The 23,705-nt window shown below is 44.3% G+C and overlaps 1 protein-coding gene and 1 long non-coding RNA gene across 2 annotated transcripts in view; one reads left to right on the top strand and one right to left on the bottom strand.

The window, feature by feature from the left end:
* The window catches only part of PHF8 (PHD finger protein 8), a 94,932-nt gene extending 79,773 nt beyond the window's left edge, over positions 1-15,159 (bottom strand). Inside the window, exon 1 of the mRNA XM_082864611.1 lies at positions 14,976-15,159. Coding sequence (XP_082720737.1) covers positions 14,976-15,073 — 98 coding nt within the window. The 5' untranslated portion in view covers positions 15,074-15,159. The remainder of the gene's footprint in view (positions 1-14,975) is intronic.
* Positions 15,160-20,458: 5,299 nt separating this feature from the next.
* LOC309978816 lies at positions 20,459-23,304 on the top strand. The gene is made up of 2 exons (XR_014327146.1): positions 20,459-20,585; positions 22,299-23,304. It is a non-coding gene; the product is annotated as an uncharacterized lncRNA (long non-coding RNA).
* Positions 23,305-23,705: the final 401 nt, after the last annotated feature.

Raw genomic sequence — 23,705 nt, forward strand, 5'->3', positions numbered from 1 at the left:
CAACCCAATTCATTGGGCTAGATAATATCTCACATCAGGAAGGCATATGGATGAAAATCAGGCTTCTGGCTGCACTGTCTCAGTAATTATTACCTGGACCAAGGTTCCTAAATGCTGTTTTGCTTCCTTAGTAAAGAGGACAATTATCACAGCACCAGGTCTCAAGATTAAGATGAATTATCCCCAACATGTGCCACAGAACCTGGCACATGGTAGGAACTCAGTATTTGGATGTAAGTGGGTGCATAAATTCAATAAATATTGACTGAAAATAGCTACTGCCCTCATGGAGTGGACATTCTAGAGGGTGAGACAGATGGTACCAAAACAGTTTCATAAGGGCTATAGTAAATAAAGTATATTTACTTTATTTATAAAGTAAATAAAGCAGGGTAAGGGGATGGTGAGAGAATTTGAAGCCTGCATAAAAGGAGTTGAGGAGAAAAGTGAACTGTGAATATGTTATCACACATATATTAACACATCTAATCTCTACAACAAATCAGGGCATTCTGTACAGTATTTAGAGGCACAAAGTGCAGACTTGGGAGCCAAACTGCCTGGGTTTAAATCTCACCTCTGCCACTTACTAGCTGTGTGAACTTAGGCAATTTATTTAACTTTGCTGTGCCTCAGTTTCTGCATCTATAAAAGAAGAATATTAATAGTACCCCACCTCATAGAGTTGTTAGGCTTAAATGAGCTAAAGTAGGTAAAGAACTGAGAGTACTTGGGACAAAGTATTAGCTATCATCATTATTAATATTATTCTAATTTAACAGATAAGAAATCTGAGTGGTTAAGGAACTTTTTGGTCATTACAAAACTAATAAATAGCAGAGCAGGATAAAAATCCAGATCCATCTGACTCCACTATACCACTACAATACATAACTAGAATATAATGTGGGGTTACTAGTAGAGTCAAGTGCTATGAGAACACAAAAGTGGGCATTCAATCCTTCCAGGGATGTGGAACTGAGGTGGGGGCTGAGGACTGGAGAAGCTTGAGAGGTGACAAGATTGCCCAGGATCCTGTCTAGCTTCTTATCTGCTCAACCTCTGCTCTCTGAGGATTCCCAAAGAGCCAGGTCCTGTCACCACCTGTGCCTTGGAAAAACAATGTCTTCATTCATCAATAAAGAGGAAAAAGAACATATTTTACCCTTCGTCATTATTCAAAAAATATCAGAAAATCCAAGTCAATTTCTAGTTTCCTGCAACACCTTGATCAGGCCAAGCACAATGTATAAAAACATGGATGACCCATCCCGAGATGCTGAGGCACCCACCATTCGCACCAGTGGCCCCCCTGCCTCCAAGCACATAGGACTTGGAGAAGTACAAAGGATACTGAGCAAGTTTCAGTGCACCAGGGATGTTTCTTTTTGTTCTACCCAGTCCCTGGCACATAAGTTTGCCAATAACAGGCTTCACTAAATGCTGGATGCACCAACAGAATCACTCCATGTGCACTGACATGCAGGCAAACAGGCTGTAATCTCTATCTCCCAAAAAACCCAACCAAACAAAAAATCCTCTTGTGACCCCTTCTGTCACTGCCCTGTTACTCTATTCCCCTGTATACCAAAACTCCTCAAAACAGAGTCATCCTTGAGTCCTTTCACAACTCCAATCCAATCTGTCAGCAAATCCTGTATCAATATACATTCAAAATCCAACCACTTCTCATCACCACTGACTCCAGTCCAAGTCACCATTGCCTAATTAGACCAGTGTTTCTCAAATATTCGGGCACATCAGAAACACCTGGAGGGCTTGTTAAGACAGATTCCTAGGCCTCATCTCCAGAGATCCTGATTTGGTAGATCTGGGGTGGGGCCCAGAAACGTGCATTTCTAACAAGGTTGTGAGTGATGCTGATGCTGCTGGTGCAGGGACCACATTTTAAGAAATAATGATCTACAGTGATCCCCAAACTCTCCCTGCTTCATCCCATACTCACCTTGAGTCTGTCCTCACAACAGCCAAAGCCTAAACCAGATCACAACTCTCCTTTGCTCAAAATCCTTCTATGGCTCCCATCCTATCTGGAGTGAAAACCAAGTTCTTACAATGGCCCATAGGACCCTATACCTGTGGTTCTCAAACTTTAGTGTGCATCAGAATCACCTGGAAGGCTTGTTAAACCATAGATTCCTGGGCCCCACCAGGAATTGGCAGGTCTGGGGTAGGACAATGGAATTTGCCTAACCAGTTTCCAGGTGGTGCTGATCCTGCTGGTCCTACTTGGAGAACCACTGCCCTACATGATTTGCACCCCCCCCACCCCCCCAGCCCCTATCATCAGCTTCTACTACTCTCCCCTCACTCTGTCTAATAACACTGGTTCCTTTGCTATAAGGGGAATAGTAACATGTCAGGTGTGCTCCCCACTCAGTGATGCCTCTGTTTCCAAAAATATTTTCATTTAGCTCCCATAACTCAGTGCTGGGCATCATGCCTATCAGACCTGATCTGAATTTTCATAATACTCCTCTTGGATACTGACCACCCATCCTTTGGTACATGTTTGCCATCCCAAATTTCTTCTAGGTGGGTTGGGGCAAAACTTATGCTGCCCCACTGGTGAAGGAATTCTGATTCCTTCTGTTGTTCTGTATTCTGATTGTGGTGGTTACATGAATCTACAAGTGTGATAAAATTGTATAGAACTAAATACACATACACACACACAAATGAGTACATGTAAAACTGGTGAAATTGAAATAAGATTGGTGGATTGTACCAAGGTCAGTTTCTTGCTTTTGATATTGTACTGTAGTTATATAAGATATCACCATGGGGGAAACTGGATAAAGGTACAAAGGCCCTCCACATACATTTTTTGCAACTTCCTATGAATCTATAATTATTAAAAAATAAAATTTATTTTTTTTAAATATGTCACTCCAAGAGACATCCTGTGAGCCCTGACAGAGCAGGCTGTCCTTCTGATACTTCTAACTCCACACCCTATAAGACTTTCTCCAGGGCAGGGATTCTGCAGCCCATACATTGTATCATAGTAAACCCTGAATATGAATGCTAGGCCTTCTCTTCCCTTTGCTACACACTCCTAAAGCTGTGTAGCAGCTGCTTCAGCTGCTTCAAAAAGCGTGATGTCCATTTTAACCTGATTTCACTTTGAACAAAAATGTGGAGTGTGTGTGAGTTTATAAGCCTGATTTTCTCTATCTCCCACAACACCTTGAAAATGGCTTAACCTGAACAGTGCTTTATACTACCTATAGTATTATATCCTATAGCAAGAGTCCAAGGGACCCAGGTTTGACTTGTGGTTGAGCAACTAACTGGCTATGTAGCTCTGAGCAAGCTATTTAGCCTCATGAGAGAAAATAATAGCTCCAAAGAGCTATTTTAAAGATTAATTGGTCACTTCTGGTTCTGGAATAATGGAGTAAACACACTTCTCGCTATTACTCCCACTAAATACAGCTAAAAATCTTGGACATTAAAAAAAAAGGTAAGACGACTCTGAAAGATGGAGAGAAGGCAGCCTGACTAGATGACAGCAGGATCTGAAGTAGTGAGTGCCAACAGAGAGAAACTGGGGGAACCTGGACTTCCACTCCTACCTGGCAGTAAAGAAGTAGTACCCCCTTCCCCTGCCACTGAAGTGGAGTGTCTGAAGAGGCTCGCAAAAACATATGATATAATAATATCCAGAATCTCATAACATAATACCCAAAATATTCAAGATATAATGAAAATAATCACTCATCATATCAAGAACAAGAAAAATCACAACTTGAATGAGCAAAGAAAATCAATCTCAACAATGAGATGGCACAGATGTTGGAATTATCTGATAAGGATTTTAAAGGAGCAACCACAAAAATGTTTCAAAGAACAATTACAAACATGCCTGAAACAAATGAATAAATAAAAAGTGTTAGCAAAAAATAGAACCTCTGCAAAGAAATAGAAGATATAGAAAAGAACCAATGGCACTTCTAGAAAAAACTATAGTAACTTAAATGAAAACTCACTGAGTGGGCTCAATAGCAGAATGTAGACAACAGAGAAAAAAAATAGTAAACCTGAAGATAGAACAATAGAAATTATCCAATCTGAACAACAGAAAGAAAATAGACTGAACTACAAACAACTATAAGTCAACAAATTGGACAACCTAGAAGAAATAGATAAATTCTTAGAAATATACAACCTGCCAAGACTGAATCGGGAAGAAATAGAAAATTTGAAGAGACGAGTTACTAGTAAGGAAATTGAATCGGTAATAAAAAAAAAAAAACACCCAACAAAGAGAAACCTAGGACCAGATGGCTTCACTGGTGAATCTTACCAAACATTTAAAGAAGAATTACCACCAATTTTTCTCAAACTCTTTAAAAAAATCAAAGAGAAGGGAACACTCCAGAACTCATTTTATGAGGCCAGCATTACCCTGATACCAAAGCCAGATGAGGACACTACAAGAAAACTACAGGCCAATATCCCTGATGAATACACATGGAAAAATTCTCAATAAAATACTAGCAAACTGAATTCAGCAGCACACTAAAGGGAACATTTCCCATGATCAAATGGGATTTATCCTTAAAATACAAAGCTGGTTCAACATAAGCAAATCAATAAAGGTGACACATCACATTAATAGAATGAAAGAAAAAAGTGATCTCAAAAGAAGATGCAGAAAAAACATCTGACAAAATTCAGCACTTATTCATGATTAAAAAAAACACTCAATGGGGTACAGAAGAAATGCACCTCAACATAATAAAGGCCATATATGACAAGCCTAGAGCTAACATCAGACTCAATGGTGAATGGTTGAAAGCTTTTCCTCTAAGATCAGGAACAAGACAAGGGTGCCCACTCTCACCACTTCTATTCAACAGAGTACTGGAAATCCCAGCCAGAGCAATCAGTCAAGGGGAAAAAAAGGCATCAGAATTGACAAGGAAGAAGGAAGAAGGAAAATTATCTCTATTTGCAGATGACATGATTTTATATATAGAAAATCCTAAAAATTCCATCCAAAAACTGTTAGAGCTAATCAATGAATTATGTAAAGTTGCAGGATAAAAAAATTAACATGCAAAAATCAATAGCATCTCTATACACTAAAAACACATTGTCTAAAAAAGAAATAAAGAAAACAATCCCATTTACAATAATGTCAAAAACTATAAAATATTTAGGAATAAATTTAACCAAGAAGGTGAAAGATCTCTACACTGAAAACTACAAGACATCAATGAAAGAAATTGAGGAAAACACAAAGAAATGGAAAGATATCCTGTGTTCATGGATTGGAAGAATCAATACTGTTAAAATGTCCACACTACCCAAAGCCATCTATAGATTCAAAACAATCCTTATCAAGATTCCAACAGTATTTTTTTACAAAAGTAGAAAAAACAATCTTCAAATTCATATGGAATCACAAGGGATCCAGAATAGCCAAAGCAATCCTGATAAAGAAGAAGAAAGTGCGAAACATCACATTTCCTGATTTCAAACTGTATTATAAAGCTACAGTAATCAAAACAGAATGGTACTGGCATAAATACAGACACATAGACCAATGGAACAGTATCGAGAGCCCAGAAATAAACCCATGCATACACAGTCAAATAATATTTGACAAGGGAGCCAAGAACACTCAGTGGAGAAAAGACAGTCTCTTCAGTGAATGGTGCTGGGAAAACTGGATATTCACATGTAAAAGAATGAAAACAGACCCCTGACTTACACCACTCACAAAAATTAACTCAAAATGGATTAAAGAGTTAAATGTAAGACCTGAAACCATGAAACTTCTAGAAGAAAACATAGGAAAAAAGCTCCTTAACATGCATCTTGGCAATGATATTTTGGATATGACATCTAAAGCACAAAGTGACAAAATCAAAAATAAATTAAAAATTTAGTTTGACCACATCAAACTAAAAAGTTTCTGCACAGCAAAAAAAAAAAAAAGAAAGAAATCATCAAAATAAAAAGGTAACCTATGGAATAGGAGAATATACTTGCAAATCATATGTTAAATAAGAGGTTAATATTCAAAATAAATGAAGAACTCATACAGCCCAATAGCAAAAAAAAAAAAAAAAAGTCTGGTTATAAGTGGGCAGAATAACTGAATAGGTATTTTTACAAAGAAGACATACAAATGGCCAACAGGTACATGAAAAGGTGCTCAACATCACTAATCATCAAGGAGATGCAAACCTAAACCACCATGAGATATCATCTCACACCCATTATAATGGCTTATCAAAAAGACAAGGGATAACAAATGTTGGTGAGGACACGGAGAAAAGGGAACCTTTGTGCACTGCTGGGATTGCAAACTGGTACAGCCACTTACAGTATGGAAATTCCTCAAAAAATTAAAAATATAACTATCATATGATCCAGCAATTCCACTTCTAGGTATCTATCTGAAAGAAACAAAAACTGTGTTAAAGAGATACCTGCACCTCCATATCCACTGCAGCCTTATTTATAATAACTGAACCATGGAAACAACCTAAATGTCCATCAAAAGATGAATGGATAAAAAAATGTAATATATGTATATATAAATACACCACACACACACACACACACACACACACACACACACACACACACACACACACACACACACAATGGAGTACTATTCAGTCATAAAAAAGAAGAAAATCCTGACATTTGCAACAACACGGACAGCCCTTGAAGGCATTATGCTAAGTGAAGTAAGTCAGACAAAGGCAAATATTCTATGATCTCACTTACATGTGAAATCTAAAAAAACAAAACCCAAACTCACAGAAAAAGTGAGATTTGTGGTTACCCTCCAGAGGTGGGGGTGGGGTGGGAGAAGTGGATGAAGGTGGTCAAAAGGTACAAACTTCCACTTATAAGATATATAAGTACTGAGGATGTAATGTACAACATGATGACTACTGCCGTATAGTTTGTTTATTTTGTTTTGTTTTGTTTTCAGTACGGGGGCCTCTCACTGTTGTGGCCTCTCCCGTCACGGAGCACGGGCTCCGGACGCGCAGGCTCAGCGGCCATGGCTCACAGGCCCAGCCGCTCCGCGGCATGTGGGATCTTCCCGGACCGGGGCACGAATCTGTGTCCCCTGCATCGGCAGGTGGACTCTCAACCACTGCGCCACCAGGGAAGCCCACTGCTGTAGAGTATATTTGAAAATTGCTAAGAGTAAATCCTAAAACTTCTCGTCACAAGCAAAAAAACTTATTTTTCTTTCTTTCTCTCTTATTTGTACCTATATGGGATGATGGATGTTAACTAAACTTATTGTGGTAATCATTTCACAATATATGTATATGTAATTCAAGTCATTATACTCTATACCTTAAACTTAAACAGTACTATATGTCAATTATATCTCAATAAAACTGAAGGAAAATAGATTGAAAAAAAATGAACAGCGCTTCAGCAACAAAGAAATCCACACTGAGAAACAGCAATAATCAGGAAATTCCCTGGTGGTCCAGTAGTTAGGACTCAGAGCTTTCATTGCTGTGGCCCAGGTTCAATCCCTGGTTGGGGAACTAAGATCCCACAAGCCATGCAGTGTGGCCCCCAAAAAATAGCATAATCAAAATCCTGAACACCAAAGACAAAGGAAAGATCTTGCTATCAGTGAGAAAAATGACATTTCCCAAAGGAAAACACCAATTTAAATGACACAGGATCTCTCATCAGAAACCATGGTGGCCAAAAGGAAGTAGCACAAGTTTTCAAGGACTGAAAGAACTGGAAACACAGAATCTGATATTCAATGAAAAGACCCTTCAGGAATTCAAGGGGAAATCAAGACATTCTCATATGAAGGAAAACTAAGAGTATTTGTTGCCAGTAGACCAATTCTAAAAGCATGGCTAAAGGAAGTTCTTTAAACAGAAAGGAAATGATAAAAGAAGGACTCTTAGGAACACTAGGAAGTAAGCAAGAACAAGGGAAAGAGTGAAAATATGGGTACATACAATATACTTTCCTTCTCCTCGAGTTTTCTAAATCATGTTTGAGAGTTGAAGCAAAAATTGTAACACTATATGATATGGTTCTCAATGTATGTAGGTGAAATACTTAAGATAATTATAGCAGGGGAGCGTAAATTTAAAGGAAAGCAAGGTTTCTACTCTTCACTCAAACCGGTAAAATGTCAATACCAGTTGATTACACCCAAAAACATTATAGATAAATCAAAATGGAATTCTTGAAAAGATTTAAGTAACCCAAAGGAACGCAGGAGAAAGAAAACAGAATGAACAGAGGGAACAAACAGAAAACAAAAAAATAAAATGACTAACTTATGCCCTAACATATCAATAACTGCATTAGGTATATATGGTCAAAATATACCAATTAAAAGATATTGGCAGCTTGAGAACGAAAAATGGAGCTGGAGGAATCAGGCTCCCTGACTTCAGACTATACTACAAAGCTACAGTAATCAAGACACTATGGTACTGGCACAAAAACAGAAATATAGATCAATGGAACAGTATAGAACGCCCAGAGATAAACCCACGTACATATGGTCACCTTATCTTTGATAAAGGAGGCAGAAATGTACAGTGGAGAAAGGACAGCCTCTTCAATAAGTGGTGCTGGGAAAACTGGACAGGTACATGTAAAAGTATGAGGTTAGAACACTCCCTAACACCATACACAAAAATAAGCTCAAAATGGATTAAAGACCTAAATGTAAGGCCAGAAACTATCAAACTTTTAGAGGAAAACATAGGCAGAACACTCTATGACATAAATCACAGCAAGATCCTTTTTGACCCACCTCCTAGAGAAATGGAAATAAAAACAAATATAAACAAATGGGACCTAATGAAACTTCAAAGCTTTTGCACAGCAAAGGAAACCATAAACAAGACCAAAAGAAACCCTCAGAATGGGAGAAAATAATTGCAAATGAAGCAACTGACAAAGGATTAATCTCCAAAACTTACAAGCAGCTCATGCAGCTCAATAACAAAAAAACAAACAACCCAATCCAAAAATGGGCAGAAAACCTAAATAGACATTTCTCCAAAGAAGATATACAGACTGCCAACAAACACATGAAAGAATGCTCAACATCGTTAATCATTAGAGAAATGCAAATCAAAACTACAATGAGATATCATCTCACACCAGTCAGAATGGCCATCATCAAAAAATCTAGAAACAATAAATGCTGGAGAGGGTGTGGAGAAAAGGGAACACTCTTGCACTGCTGGTGGGAATGTGAATTGGTTCAGCCACTATGGAGAACAGTATGGAGGTTCCTTAAAAAACTACAAATAGAACTACCATATGACCCAGCAATCCCACTACTGGGCATATACCCTGAGAAAACCAAAATTCAAAAAGAGTCATGTACCAAAATGTTCATTGCAGCTCTATTTACAATAGCCCGGAGATGGAAACAACCTAAGTGCCCATCATTGGATGAATGGATAAAGAAGATGTGGCACATATATACAATGGAATATTACTCAGCCATAAAAAGAAACGAAATTGAGCTATTTATAATGAGGTGGATAGACCTAGAGTCTGTCATACAGAGTAAAGTAAGTCATAAAGAAAAAGACAAATATCGTATGCTAACACATATATATGGAATTTAAGAGAAAAAAATGTCATGAAGAACCTAGGGGTAAGGCAGGAATAAAGACGCAGACCTACTAGAGAACGGACTTGAGGTTATGGGGAGGGGGAAGGGTGAGCTGTGACAAAGTGAGAGAGTGGCATGGACATATATACACTACCAAACGTAAAATAGATAGCTAGTGGGAAGCAGCCGCATAGCACAGGGAGATCAACTCGGTGCTTTGTGACCACCTAGAGGGGTGGGATAGGGAGGGTGGGAGGGAGGGAGACACAAGAGGGAAGAGATATGGGAACGTATGTATATGTATAACTGATTCACTTTGTTATAAAGCAGAAACTAACACACCAGTGTAAAGCAATTATACTCCAATAAAGATGTAAAAAAAAAAAGATTGGCAGAGTGGACAAAAATAATTCTGAACTATATGCTGCCTACAAGAAACTCACTTCATATATAATGACATCAGTTGAAAGTAAAGGGATAGAAAAAGATACCAGGCAACCTTTAATCAAAAGAAAGCAGGAGTGGCTATATTAATGGCTATATTAATATCCTATAAAGTGGACTTCCACGCAAAGAAAATTACCAGAGACAGAGAAGGACATTACATAATAATTAAAGGGTCAATCCACCAAGACACATTAATCCCAAATGCATCTGCATTCAAACAACAAAGCTGCAAGATGTGAGGCAAATGATAGAACTGAAAGGAAGAATTAAAAATTGACAATTTTAGCTGGACACTTCAACACCTCCTTCTCAACAACGAACTGAACAACTATACAGAAAATCAGCAAAGAGAGGAGAATTCAGCAACACCATCAACCAACAGGAGTAAATCAACATTTACAGAAAACTCCTCCCAACATCAGCAGGATATACATTCTTTTCAAGTGACCATGGAGCATTTACTAAGACAGACCATATCCTGGGCCATAAAACAAACCCCAGTAAATCTAAAGGAACTGAAATTGTATAGAGTATATTCTCTGACCGCTATGGAAACAAACCAGAAATCAATAACAGAATGATAACAGGAAAATCTGCAAACACTTGGAAAGTAAACAACATACTTCTATATAATTCATAGGTCAAATGTGAAGTCTCTAAGCAAATTAAAAATTATATTGAACTACATGAAAAAGAAAACATATCAAAATTTGTGGGACACAGCTAAATCAGTACTAAGAAGGAAACCGATAGCACTAAATGCTTATATTAGAATACAGGAAAAGTCTCAAATCAGTAAACTAAGCTCCCACCTCAAGACATTAAGAGGAGCAAAATGAACCCAAAGCAAGCAGAAGGAAGGTAATAATAAAGTGCAGAAATCAGTGAAATTGAAAACAGAAAGACAACAGGGAAATTCAATGAAACAAAAAGCTTCCTCTTTGAAAAGATCAATAAAACTGACAAATCTCTAGCAAGTCTGACAAAGAAAAAAAGAGAGAAGAGACAAATTTTCAACATCAGGAATGAAGTGAGATGTCACCACAGAGCCAGCCTGCAGCCATCAAAAGGATAATAAGGGAATACTATGAAAAATTCTACACACTTAAATTTGACAACTTAGAAGAAATAGATCAATTCCTTAGAAAGCAGAAACTACCACAACATATCCAATACAAAATACATAATTTAAATAGTCCTATAACTATTAAATGAACTGAATTCATAATTTTAAAACTCTAAAAAAGGTTAAAGATAATTAAGCAAAGTGTTTAGCATAGTGACTAGCAGAGTAGCTAGTGCTCAATAAACAAGGGCCACTACCATTTTATTTAAATCATCACAACCACTCTTGGGGAAATTGAGGCTTCACAGAGATGAAATCCTTTGCTAAAAAGTAACAGAGTCAGAATTTGAACCCAGATCTGAAGCCAGTGCCATTTCCTCTAGAGTTTAGAGTCCACACCACAGCCACCACCTAGGGGATATGCCAACCAATACTTCCTTTATAGATAGGAAAACTGTAGAGATTTTGCCAAAGCCCCAGACATCAATAAATGCTTGCCAACTAACTTCCTCCACCAGTGTACAGCAATGTTTCTCAAAAGTTAGGGTACATCAGAATCTACCTGCTTGTTAAAATATAGATTGCCAGGTCCCAACCCAAGAATTTGCATTTTTAACAAATTCCCAGTTAATGAACCACATTTTGAGAACAACAGTGTACAGTAATGATATGTTAGCACACCCATCCCCCAATATCAGAAGCTGTCACACTCTACAGAAAGGGAAGGAACTGAGACAGAATAATGCTCTAAATCAGTGGTTCTGAGAGTAGCCTCCGCTCACATACTGAATCAGAAACCCTGCAAGTGGAGCCTACCTATCTCATCTTTTAAGAGGTCTTCCAAGTAATTCTGATACACCCTAAAGTTTGAGAACCACTGCTCTACAAATCAAAATGCTCTTCAAAATCCAGTCCTTTACAATAGAGGAATGGAGCTATACCATTTTTTTCCCACTTTTGAGAACCTGGGCTCTGGAGCCAGATAATTCTAAGTTCAAATTCAGACTCAGAAAGTAACTTAACCTCCATGAGATCCAGATTCTCACCAGCAAAATGGAATAGTCACCTTCCTTGCTATAACCTTACCAGGAAGTAACATGGCATTACTAATCCCCAACTGGACTTTAAGAAATCTGGCCTATGGAAGTCATCAGAGATGTGAACAGATTTATATCATCTATAGGCATTTGTGGGCTTAACTATTGTGAACAACCGTGAAAAGTCCACGATATTTAGTAATTTTCAATTATGCTAAAGTACAGACTTAACTAGAGCACTATGAGCCTGGTGTGTGTGTGTGTGTGTGAGTGTGTGTGTGTGTGTGTGTGTGTGTGTGTGCGCGCGCGCGCACGCGCGCACGCACGCAATGCACTGAGTAAGCAAGAACAGCCACCCACCAAGGACCTGATTCTCAGCTGGCTTCCTTATTCTCTGGCAGCCCATAGAGAAAAGCATGATAAGAGATAAAAGCTTAGTCACTTTCACAGGAAAAACAATTAAGGCAGTTAACTTATGTCAGGGTGTGCAAAGAAACACAGGACTCACCACAGAAATGTGATTAAGGAGGGGCCTGGCCCATAAATCCATTTCCATATTTGTAAATTTGGAATTCTTAAAGGCCTCAGTGGTGTTCCTTGTAAGTGTCAAGTCTCTACTATGCAAAGATGTTCACCGCAATGTTTTCTTTTGTTTCAACAAGCACCCAAATAAAAATGCAAAACATTTCCAGAACCCCCAAAGTTTCCCTCACATCATAGTATTATTTATAATATAAAAAAGTAGAAATAACCTAAGTATCCAACCTCAGAGGAAATGACCAAGTAACTGATGATACAGATATATGATGGGATATCAGAAATCAGATCAATATTTAATGACCTTAACTTTATAATGTTAAGTAGGAATAAAAATCACGTTACAAAATGGTACTTATAATACAATCCCATGTTGTAAAATATATGTTTATATTCTAAGTCAAATGATGGGAGTTAATGCAACAAAAAAATTAAACAGTAGATTGTCCTGGATAGTAGGCTCATGGATGATTTTTATTTCCTTCTTTATTCTTTTTCTGTATGTTCTACAATGAGCATGTCTCACTTACATAGTCAGGGAAATTTTTTTATTATTATTTAAAAAAGAAATACCTAACTTTCAGGCTTGGATGTGGATTAGATGAGATAAATGTATGCCAAGTCTCTGTCATGGGGCCTGGAACACAGTAAGTACTCAGGAAGCATTCATTCCTGTTTCCTGTTCCCAGACTGCAGAGTTAGGGTCTCTGTATTGTGGTAGGAGTTCACTTTCCAGGTTTAAACCTACACAATCCAAAGCAAGGGCCACAGGCAATAGCTTTTTTCAAGACAACTCATTCATTTGTTCATTCAAAAATGTACTCAGGGGGCTTCCCTGGTGGCGCAGTGGTTGAGAGTCCACCTGCCGATGCAGGGGACATGGGTTCGTGCCCCGGTCCGGGAAGATCCTACATGCCGTGGAGAGGCTAGGCCCGTGAGCCATGGCTGCTGAGCCTGCGCGTCCGGAGCCTGTGCTCCGCAACAGGAGAGGCCACAACAGTGAGAGGCCCGCGTACCGCAAAAAAAAAAAAAAAAAAAAAAAAAAAGTACTCAGAATCTATTATATGTTTAGCATTGAACTAGGTTCTGAGGATACCAAACATGAAAAGCTGACATCTCTGCCCTCAGGCAGCTCTTGCTAATGAGTGACACAGACGTATTTATAACTATGATATGATGAAATAATCACTTTCAATAAGGATGTACACAAAGTGCCATGGGAACATGACACACAGTAATACTCAACAAAGATCAGCTGAATATGAATTTGGACGTGCTGCACAGGGCAGTCCCTGCTAAGAGCAGAATTTTAGCAGCACCAACACCTTCAGTTTGGTCTTGGGTGTGATAGCAGGAACAGCTCCTTTGGAGGGGACTAATGATAACTGAAACTTCTAGAATCTAACAACATGCAACAGGAGGAGGACGCCATACACTGTTTTGTTGTACTCTAATGTACAAATCCCTCTCATGGTTTTCTTTCCAGAGCTGGGATATAAGTCTCAATAATGGGATAATATTACAGGTTTATTCCACACACTAACCTCTCTGGAATCCTGGGTGACAGGTGCTTATGTGCACACATGTTTAGCTGGAGGGAATTCATTAGTGGTTTTACTCCTACTGTTTTACCCAACATCTCCTCTGCTTAATTCAATTTAGCTGGATGGTTCTTCAGATAAATACTGTAGAAATAAAATACTATTGCATTTCTGCCTCCATTTACTGAGTGCATGCAAAATGCTTTAAGTAAACAGGAAGGATGTATTAGATATACTTCATGGGTGAAAACAGAGGCTCAGAGAGGCAAAGCAACTTGCCCAAGGTCACTCTGATAATAGTTGCAAAACCACAACTCAAATCCATGTTTGTTGGACTCAAATATCTCAAAAATGCAGTACCGTCTCCCCCAAAGCCAGCATCTGAGGCAAAACAAAATTGCCAGAATACAAAAATGATACATTCTTTGTGGCTGGAAAGAAAATATTTTTCTAAGGGAAAAAAAACAAAGAAACAGAAGAAGGGTACAAAGAAGAAATACATATGGGAAAAGAAAAAAGAGGAGAAACCAGAGGCCAATGTCAGCTAGGCCCTAGTCTGCAAGGAAGGACGTAAGAATCTGGGTCTGGGAGATGGGTTGGTGTTAACTGTCTGCAAGAGAGGGAAAATAAGTTTCTGAGCAGGAACCTGAACCAGAGTTGAGAAAGGAGCAAGCAAGTGAGCACCTGGTCTCTACACCCTGTCCAGCGTGCCCTGCCCTCCTTACCTGCCATGAAACCAGTCCTGGCACATGTCACACTCGATCATGAAGCGGGTGACATCGTAAGGCAGCCGACAGAGGCAATACACCGGTACCGAGGCCATCTTCGCCTGGCCTTGGAGCGTTCTGCGGTGGGCCAGGTTCTCAGCGTCAAAGGGAGCGGGAGGCGGCAGCACGCGTTCTCTCTGGACGAAGGCTGGGCACAAACAACACTTTTTACAGAGTGAATCAGGTCCCTCAGCTCACAAATGGGCAGTTACCGCTGCCAGGATGCAACACAGCTGGTGCGGCTGTAGGGGGCAATCGGAGAAAGTCCACCGGCCGCCAGAATTTCTTTAACAAATAAAGAACGGCGCTCTGCCGTCGAGGCTTTTTTTCCCTCCTTACCTCCTTCAGCCCCCAGGGTCAGTGATAACTTCTTTCCGGGTTTCAGGGAAAGATCTGATGCCTTTTCAGGAAGGTTCTTTAATCCCTTACTGCACCCTCTCCTTGTTAGCAACCTTGTTTCCCAGGGCTCTCAATATTTATTATGACACAAAGCATAGCCTAGAGGATGAGGCTGGGGGTACCTCAGAAAAAGCCACTTCTCTCACCCCCAAAATAGACGCAACTAGAGAGAGATGAGGGATCCTTGTAAGTCCTCAGATTACTCGACAATTACCTCGATGTCTTCAGCAACGAGGCAGACAAGACTAGGCGCCCAACTCAAATCACAGTTCTGGGGTTCTGTTGTCAGAGTTTAAATGATCTGCTCCTTCACTCTCAAAATCATTCCATCCCCGACCAATCGGGAGTCTCATCACCCCAACAACTGAAATAAATCTCAACCTCAAAACTGATCAGCTCACCCTCTACTTCAAAGACGACAGGGTTCTTATTGCACCCCCAAAACTCGAAAGGATCGCTTCAAAATCCCTGAAACTGACTAGAATTTCCTCACACTCCTGCAACCAAGCCAGGATTTTCCTCCCACAGCTCTTAAACTGGCAGGTATCTCCTCACAGCCCCCTCAAACTGACCAAGACTCCCCTGTCCCCCAAAACTGACAGGGATCTCGTCACAGATCCCAAGAGTGACAGGAATATCCTTGCAGCCCCTGAAACTTACGAGAATCTCTTCACGCCTCCCAAACTGACAGGAACCTCCTCACGCCCCAAACCTGACAAGAACGTATTCGGTCCGGAACCCTACAGGGACCTCCTCATCTGCAAAGCCGCAGGGATTCCTCACGCCCGCTGAGCTCAGTTCCACCGAAGCGCCGGCGGCCGGGCTCGCTCCGGAGCTGCTCAGCGCCTCGCTCAGCGAAGGTTCGGCCAGCAGTTCCGGCCCCACAGGCGACGCGCACCGAATTCTGGGATCGTCACGGCAACGCAGCGAACCTCTCTCGCCTTACACTCGAGCCACCCGCTGGGTCGCGCGGCCCTGGTCGCGCGGCCCTGGCCGCCCTGCGGTTGCTTCAGGGCAATTTTCTCCACAGCTCTGCCCCAGGCCCGGCTGTTAGGGCCTACTGGAGCCCGCGGCTCGGGCCTAGTCCGGCGGCCGCCTGACGAACAGGCAAGCGGCGGCGTCGCTGGGCTGGCAGGAGATCGCCGCGAGCAAACCAACGAGGAAGGAGATGAACCGGCGGCCCGGTTGGAGAAAAACAGCCCGAAAAATCGCCGGGAGAAGCCCGGTGGCGGTGATAGGCAATTCAGAGTAGTCAATAAAGTTTATTCAAAACAACGAGGAAGTTGAGGCGGAGAGGGGAGGAGAAATACGGGGTAAACAGCTACCATGTTGAGAGTGGCGGTGCCGCCGCGGGTAGGCGACCCGACCGCCATCTTATGAAGGCCGGACACGCGAGGTAACCGCGGCACAGGCGGGGAAGGGCGGGCCCCGGCTCCCGCGTGACGCCATCGGGGGCGGAGCGTCACCTTGAGAAAGGGGGCGGGGCTCGGCCACCTTTGGACCCGCTCGACTCCCCAGGTACCCAATCGACGCTGAGAACCCGGAACCGAAAGGCGGGGAGGCCGCCATCTTAGGCGAGGCAGGCGCTTGGCTCCATTTTGAGTGGGGCCAGAGCCTTCCCCGCCTTCGCCTTTCCTCTACTCCGGGCGAGCAGGGAGTTAAGCACCCGCCCCCCACCAACATCACTGACACACTGTAACTCATTCTCTCCCCTCCTCCCCAGACACACACACACACACACACACACACACACACACACACACACACACACTCCCCTCCTCCCCGCCAGCTTTATCCTCTTACGAGAGGAGGTGAACTCTTTGACTGTGCTCCGCAAACTTAATAGGTGGCGGCGGGGGGCGGGCCTTTGGCCCGGTTGGAGGCGGGGCTAGTACTCACACGTTCCCGTTCATTGAGCACCTTCAGCTGGCCAGCCTCTTTCATACGGTCTCCGGGTCGTTTACTCTTCACCCTGCAAGGGAAGCTCTGTTATTATCCCAGCGAGAGGAAACGCGCTTAGGGAAGCCAAATGGCTTAAGTTTCAGAGCCGGGAAGTTGTTGAACCTTGCACCCTCTACTATCCCCCCACCCCCGCGTCCTTCCCTGGGTCCCTTGATCGTAATTCCTCCGTAAATCCTCTGTCCCCAGCTCCCTCTGAAATCTCTCTTCTTTGACCCCACCCCAGTTCAGTTTAGTTCAGTTCAAATACAGTTCAAGGATTTCCATGCACTTGTCCCACGATTTTCTGACTACAGCCTGAGGGTGGGGTGGGAGAAGAGGTTGAATGAGTGGAACTCCACACACATGCTTCAAGGTGGCGCTGGTTTTCTCAGACATTCTAGAATATTCTCTAGGAATACTCTTACTATTTCATTTTCTTAGGGTCCAACTGCTTTAGAAAAGGAAATGTGTGTGTGCACACCAGTTTCCTAAGTGATGGTGGGTTAGGCCCTGGGGATACAATGATGAAAAAGAGGAACTCTGCAGTGGGAGATTGCCAGCCAGTGCAGGAGACAAACTTGCAGGTAAACAGTTGGAATACAGCATCTAGTAAGCACACAGATACCTCTTGCAAAGTTCAGAATGAGGCTAAGAAAGTGCCTCAGAAGCTGCTTGCTGCTGTCAAGGAAGATTTCAGAGAGACTTGGAGGGTATATAAAAGTTCACTAAATTAACAAGAACGTTGTATATAAAGTGTAAGGCCAACTGGCCCGAGGCAGGGGAACGCAATCAGATTCACAGGTTGCATCAGACCGAAACTCTCCGGACCACCCAGCTCCAGAAACTGACCTGGAGACTTTCCGGACCACCCAGTTCCAGGAACTGACCTGGGGACTTTCCACCCGGCCCAGCCTTCCCGCCTTTCGAGGGGCGGGACTAACGGTCCCAAGACTGATGCAACTGGTCCCAAGACTGATGCAACTGGCACCAGATATTGCCACGATACCCGAAGAAACCACCAAATACGGAATACCCTGCGCCCTCCCAGATTCACCACACCCCTTTCCCTTCTTCCCCTATAAAATCTTGCCCAACCCTCGCCCGGGTGCGACTTCTCTGTCCCCTTTCTCTCGGACCAGTGAACCTCGCCCGGGAGCGCTCCCTAATAAAGCTCACTTGAAGCTTTCCTGTTTCCCGGTGCCGTTTGTTAAGATCCGACCTTACATTTGGTGCCGAAACCCGGGAGGGGTACCCAGCCCCACAAATTACCGCGGGGCCACCCCTCCCGACCGGGGACCTCTGCTCACCCACCCGATCCGGCAGAAGCAGGGTAAGTCCCTCCTTCGTTCCCCTCGACCCCCGGGGTCCCTACCCACCGGACTCCCTGTTCTTAACCGCGGCCGCGTCAGGGACTCCTCCGTCTTCCCTCCGAGCCTCGGGCGATTGTGGAGACGTCCCAACCGTCTGACTGCTCTCCGATCCGCCGTGACCAGAGATTGAGACCAGAGACATCTCTCTCTTTCTCTGTTCACCCGGGGACAAACCGGAGGTCATGGGGACCTCAGAATCCAAACCAGATCCTAAGACGCCCCTGGGGTGTCTCCTGGCCAATTTTACAAAACTCGGCTTTTCTCAAGATCTCCGCCGCAGGCGGCTCATATTTTATTCCACCGAGGCCTGGCCACAGTACCCTCTAGACAATCAATCTAAATGGCCTCCTGAAGGGACTTTCGATTTCAACATCCTCCGCGATTTAGATAACTACTGCCACAGGACGGGTAAATGGTCCGAGGTCCCCTATGTCCAGGCCTTCTGGTATTTACGCTCCCGCCCTTCCCTCTGCATCGATTGTTCCACTGCCCAGATCCTTGCCAAACAGACATCTCCTACATCCAAGCCCCTAATTTCCTTTGACGATGACCCCCCCCCTCCACTAGCCGAACCACCCGAATCTCTCGCCTCTCCCCACTCCAGAGCTCCTCTCCAACCTCCACCCTACCCTGAGGCGGTCCGTCCTCCTCCCGAACCCGCTCTGGCCCCTCCAACCATTCCCCCACCTCCCTCGACGGTTTCTCCTCCCACGCCCCTTGCTTCGCCAATTAGTGCACATACACGCTCTCACGACTCCCAAGATTCAAATCTTCTCTGCCCTCTGAGGGAGGTAGCAGGAGCGGAAGGATTAGTTAGAGTTCATGTTCCCTTTTCTCTCCAAGATCTCTCTCAAATAGAAAAGCGATTAGGCTCCTTTTCTGCCGACTCTTCCCGCTACATCAAAGAATTTCGCTACCTCTCTCAAGCTTACGATCTAACCTGGCACGATATCTTTGTGATCCTATCTTCTACTCTGACCCCTGACGAGAGGGAAAGAATTCAAACTGCTGCCCGAAACCATGCAGATCAGGTTCACCTTACCGACAACTCCATGCCTGTCGGAGCGACTGCCGTACCCGGCACCGATCCAGGCTGGACTTATCAGGATGGCCAAGATGGCCGTCGTAAACGCGACCTCATGATCCAATGCCTTCTGGGTGGCATGCGGGCTGCCGCTCATAAGGTAGTCAATTTTGAAAAACTAAAAGAGATAACCCAAGAATCTAACGAAAATCCAGCTATCTTTCTCAATCGCCTTACAGAGGCCTTAACTCTCTACACCCGGCTGGATCCCGACACCCCGGCAGGGGCAGCGGTCCTAGCCACCCATTTTATCACCCAATCAGCCCCGGACATCCGAAAGAAATTAAAACGGGCAGAAGACGGCCCTCAAACTCCTATTCGAGATCTGGTAAAAATGGCCTTTAAAGTCTGTAATGGTCGTGAGGATTTAACAGAATCCAGCCGACAGGCTCGGATGCACCAGAAGGTGGCCCTCCAAACCCAAGCTCTTGTAGCCGCCCTAAGGCCGGCCATCTCCCATGGATCACAGCATCCACGGGGTCCGCAAAGGGCAACCCCGCCGGGGGCCTGCTTCAAATGCGGAAAAGAAGGCCACTGGGCTCGCCAATGTCCCAATCCCCGACCTCCTTCTAAGCCCTGGCCCAGCTGCGGGCTAACGGGCCACTGGAAGAGTGACTGCCCTACAACTGGCCCTCCCTCAGCGTTTCCACACGGGGCAGGCCGACCCAACGGCATTACCACTCGAACTGCTGGGATTGGCTGATGACTGACGGCGCCTGGACTCGAAGACCCCCATCACCCTCGCCGAGCCCAGGGTAACACTACAGGTAGCGGGTAAGTCCATCTCATTTCTGGTGGACACGGGGGCTACCTATTCGGTCCTGCCTACCTATTCCGGGCCAGTTTCTCCTTCCCAGATCTCGGTCATGGGTACTGACGGCAAACCATCCTTCCCACTCCAGACCGGTCCACTCCCATGTCATATCGAAGGACTCCCTTTTACTCATTCCTTCTTAGTCATACCATCCTGCCCAGTTCCCTTGCTAGGCCGAGATGTCCTTTTCCACTTAGGGGCCTCCCTCCAGCTGGTTAGACTTGACCCTAAGGTCCCCTCCTCCCAACTCCTGCTTCCTCTTCTCGGCCTGTCTCTAGAACCCTCCCCCTCCTATCCCCCTCTTCCAATCACACCGAACCCAATCAATCCCCAAGTCTGGGATACTTCTAAGCCCATAATAGCAACACACCATTCCCCCGTCCTCATCCGCCTAAAGGACCCCTCCAAATTTCCATCAAGGCCCCAATTTCCCATCTCTGAGACTCACCTTAGGGGCCTACAACCTATTATCACCAGACTCCTAAACCAGGGACTCCTTATCCCCACTGACTCTCCCTGCAACACCCCCATCCTGCCTGTCCGCAAGGCCTCTGGGGATTATCGCCTGGTCCAGGACCTCCGACTAATCAATGAGGCCATAATTCCCCTCCACCCAGTAGTACCAAACCCATACACCTTGCTCTCCCATATCCCCCCATCCACAAGCCACTTTACGGTTCTGGATCTCAAAGATGCCTTTTTCGCTATCCCCCTACATCCCAACTCCTATTTCCTCTTCGCCTTTACCTGGACGGATCCGGATACTCATACTTCCAGTCAGCTCACCTGGACAGTTCTTCCCAAGGGCTTCTGCGACAGTCCTCACCTCTTCGGTCAGGCGCTGGCACGGGACCTCACTTCCTGCTCCCTTACCCCCAGCACACTCCTTCAATATGCAGATGACCTCCTCCTTTGTAGCCCATCTCTCAGCCTCTCAAGACAACATACTGCAGATCTCCTCAATTACCTTGGCTCTCGCGGTTATCGGGTCTCCCCAGCCAAGGCTCAGTTATCTGTATCTTCTGTAACCTACCTGGGGCTCCACCTTACCCCTACCACAAAAGGTCTAACAGCCAATCGCACCCGGATTATCTGTGAACTCCAGCCTCCGGAAACAGCAGAACAAATTCTCTCCTTTTTGGGCCTTCTAGGATTTTTCCGACACTGGATCCCTAACTTTGCTCTTCTTGCTAAACCCCTATATTTGGCTGCTAAAGAAACCCCCCAAGTACCCCTTACCTCTCCCCCCCGGAACTTACCTTTTCCCCCTTTAAGAGTCCCCATATTTCTTGATTTAGAAAAAAACAACCTCACAATTTGCTACGGAAGCCGCCCAAACTTAACTAATGATGCACTCCCTTGCAATTCATCCCTCCCTGTAACTACGCCAATGGGGGCCCCACCAGGCTTGTTCTTTTGGTGTAATGGCTCCCTTACAAAAGAGGTCAACTCTTCCTCCCCCTTCCCATGTATCCCCGTCACCCTTGTTCCACAGCTCACATTATATGGCCAAGCCGAATTTCTCTCACTTACCACACAACTCTCTAGCCAACAGAAAAGGGCCATCTTTCTCCCTATGGTCGCAGGCATTTCCATCGCCTCCTCTCTCGTCGCTGCGGGCATCGGGCGGGGGAGAGCTCTAACACATAGTGTTTCAACATCCCGCGACTTAGAACATAAACTCCAGCCAGCCATTGAAGCCTCCGCCGCCTCCATCTCCTCTCTTCAGCGCCAAATCACCTCCATAGCCCGAGTCGCTCTCCAGAACCGAGGAGCCCTGGATCTCCTGACGGGCGAAAAAGGAGGTACCTGCCTCTTCCTACAGGAGGAATGCTGCTATTACATCAATGAAACAGGACTCGTCGAAGACAACGTAAACGCCCTCCATCGCTTAAGAGAAGAACTCCAACGCAAACACCAACAGTCCACCTCCCCAATTCCCGATTGGTGGTGATCCACCCTCTATACCTGGCTAACACCAGTCTTAGGCCCCTTAATTCTCATCTGTATCTTGCTCATGTTTGCTCCCTGTTTTCTTAGGTTCCTTCGCAGGCGCATGGAGGAAGTCTCTCGGGTGGCCACAAGCCAAATGCTCCTCGGTCCTTACACCTTGCTTCCTACAGAACCCCCCACTGGTCTCCCCTAAGCCTCGGACCTCTGGCCGCCCGACTCCCCTTTCGACGCCCCCATTCAGCATGAAGTAGCCAGAGATCAGAACGCCGCCCCATTACACCAAAGATGTCAGGATGTAAGGCCAACTGGCCCGAGGCAGGGGAACGCAATCAGATTCACAGGTTGCATCAGACCGAAACTCTCCGGACCACCCAGCTCCAGAAACTGACCTGGAGACTTTCCGGACCACCCAGTTCCAGGAACTGACCTGGGGACTTTCCACCCGGCCCAGCCTTCCCGCCTTTCGAGGGGCGGGACTAACGGTCCCAAGACTGATGCAACTGGTCCCAAGACTGATGCAACTGGCACCAGATATTGCCACGATACCCGAAGAAACCACCAAATACGGAATACCCTGCGCCCTCCCAGATTCACCACACCCCTTTCCCTTCTTCCCCTATAAAATCTTGCCCAACCCTCGCCCGGGTGCGACTTCTCTGGCCCCTTTCTCTCGGACCAGTGAACCTCGCCCGGGAGCGCTCCCTAATAAAGCTCACTTGAAGCTTTCCTCTGTTTCGCGGTGCCGTTTGTTAAGATCCAACCTTACATAAAGGATTATCATGTACAGATGCATGGATGGACATGGGAAAACATTTACAAAAAGAAGTTGAATGTTAGATTTTATCCTGTAAGCAATAAGAAACCATTGTAGGTTTTTGAGCAAGAGCAACAGTCACATTTGTGGCTTAGCCAGAGGACAATCCAGGTTTAGCGGGACCTGAAACTTGTACAGTTTGTGAGGTAGGATTTCATTAAGAAAAGAATATAGACTTGTGAATACAAAATTATGTTCAAAGGTAGAGTATTTCTAGAAGTCATTCCTACACCTGGGTAATAACTATAAATAGAAGCGGTAAAAACATAAGTGTCCCCACTAAACCCAAACTAAATGTATCCCGCAAATCAAC

Source organism: Leucopleurus acutus, assembly GCF_964270905.1.
Source record: "Leucopleurus acutus genome assembly, chromosome: X".
Lineage (NCBI taxonomy): Eukaryota > Metazoa > Chordata > Mammalia > Artiodactyla > Delphinidae > Leucopleurus > Leucopleurus acutus.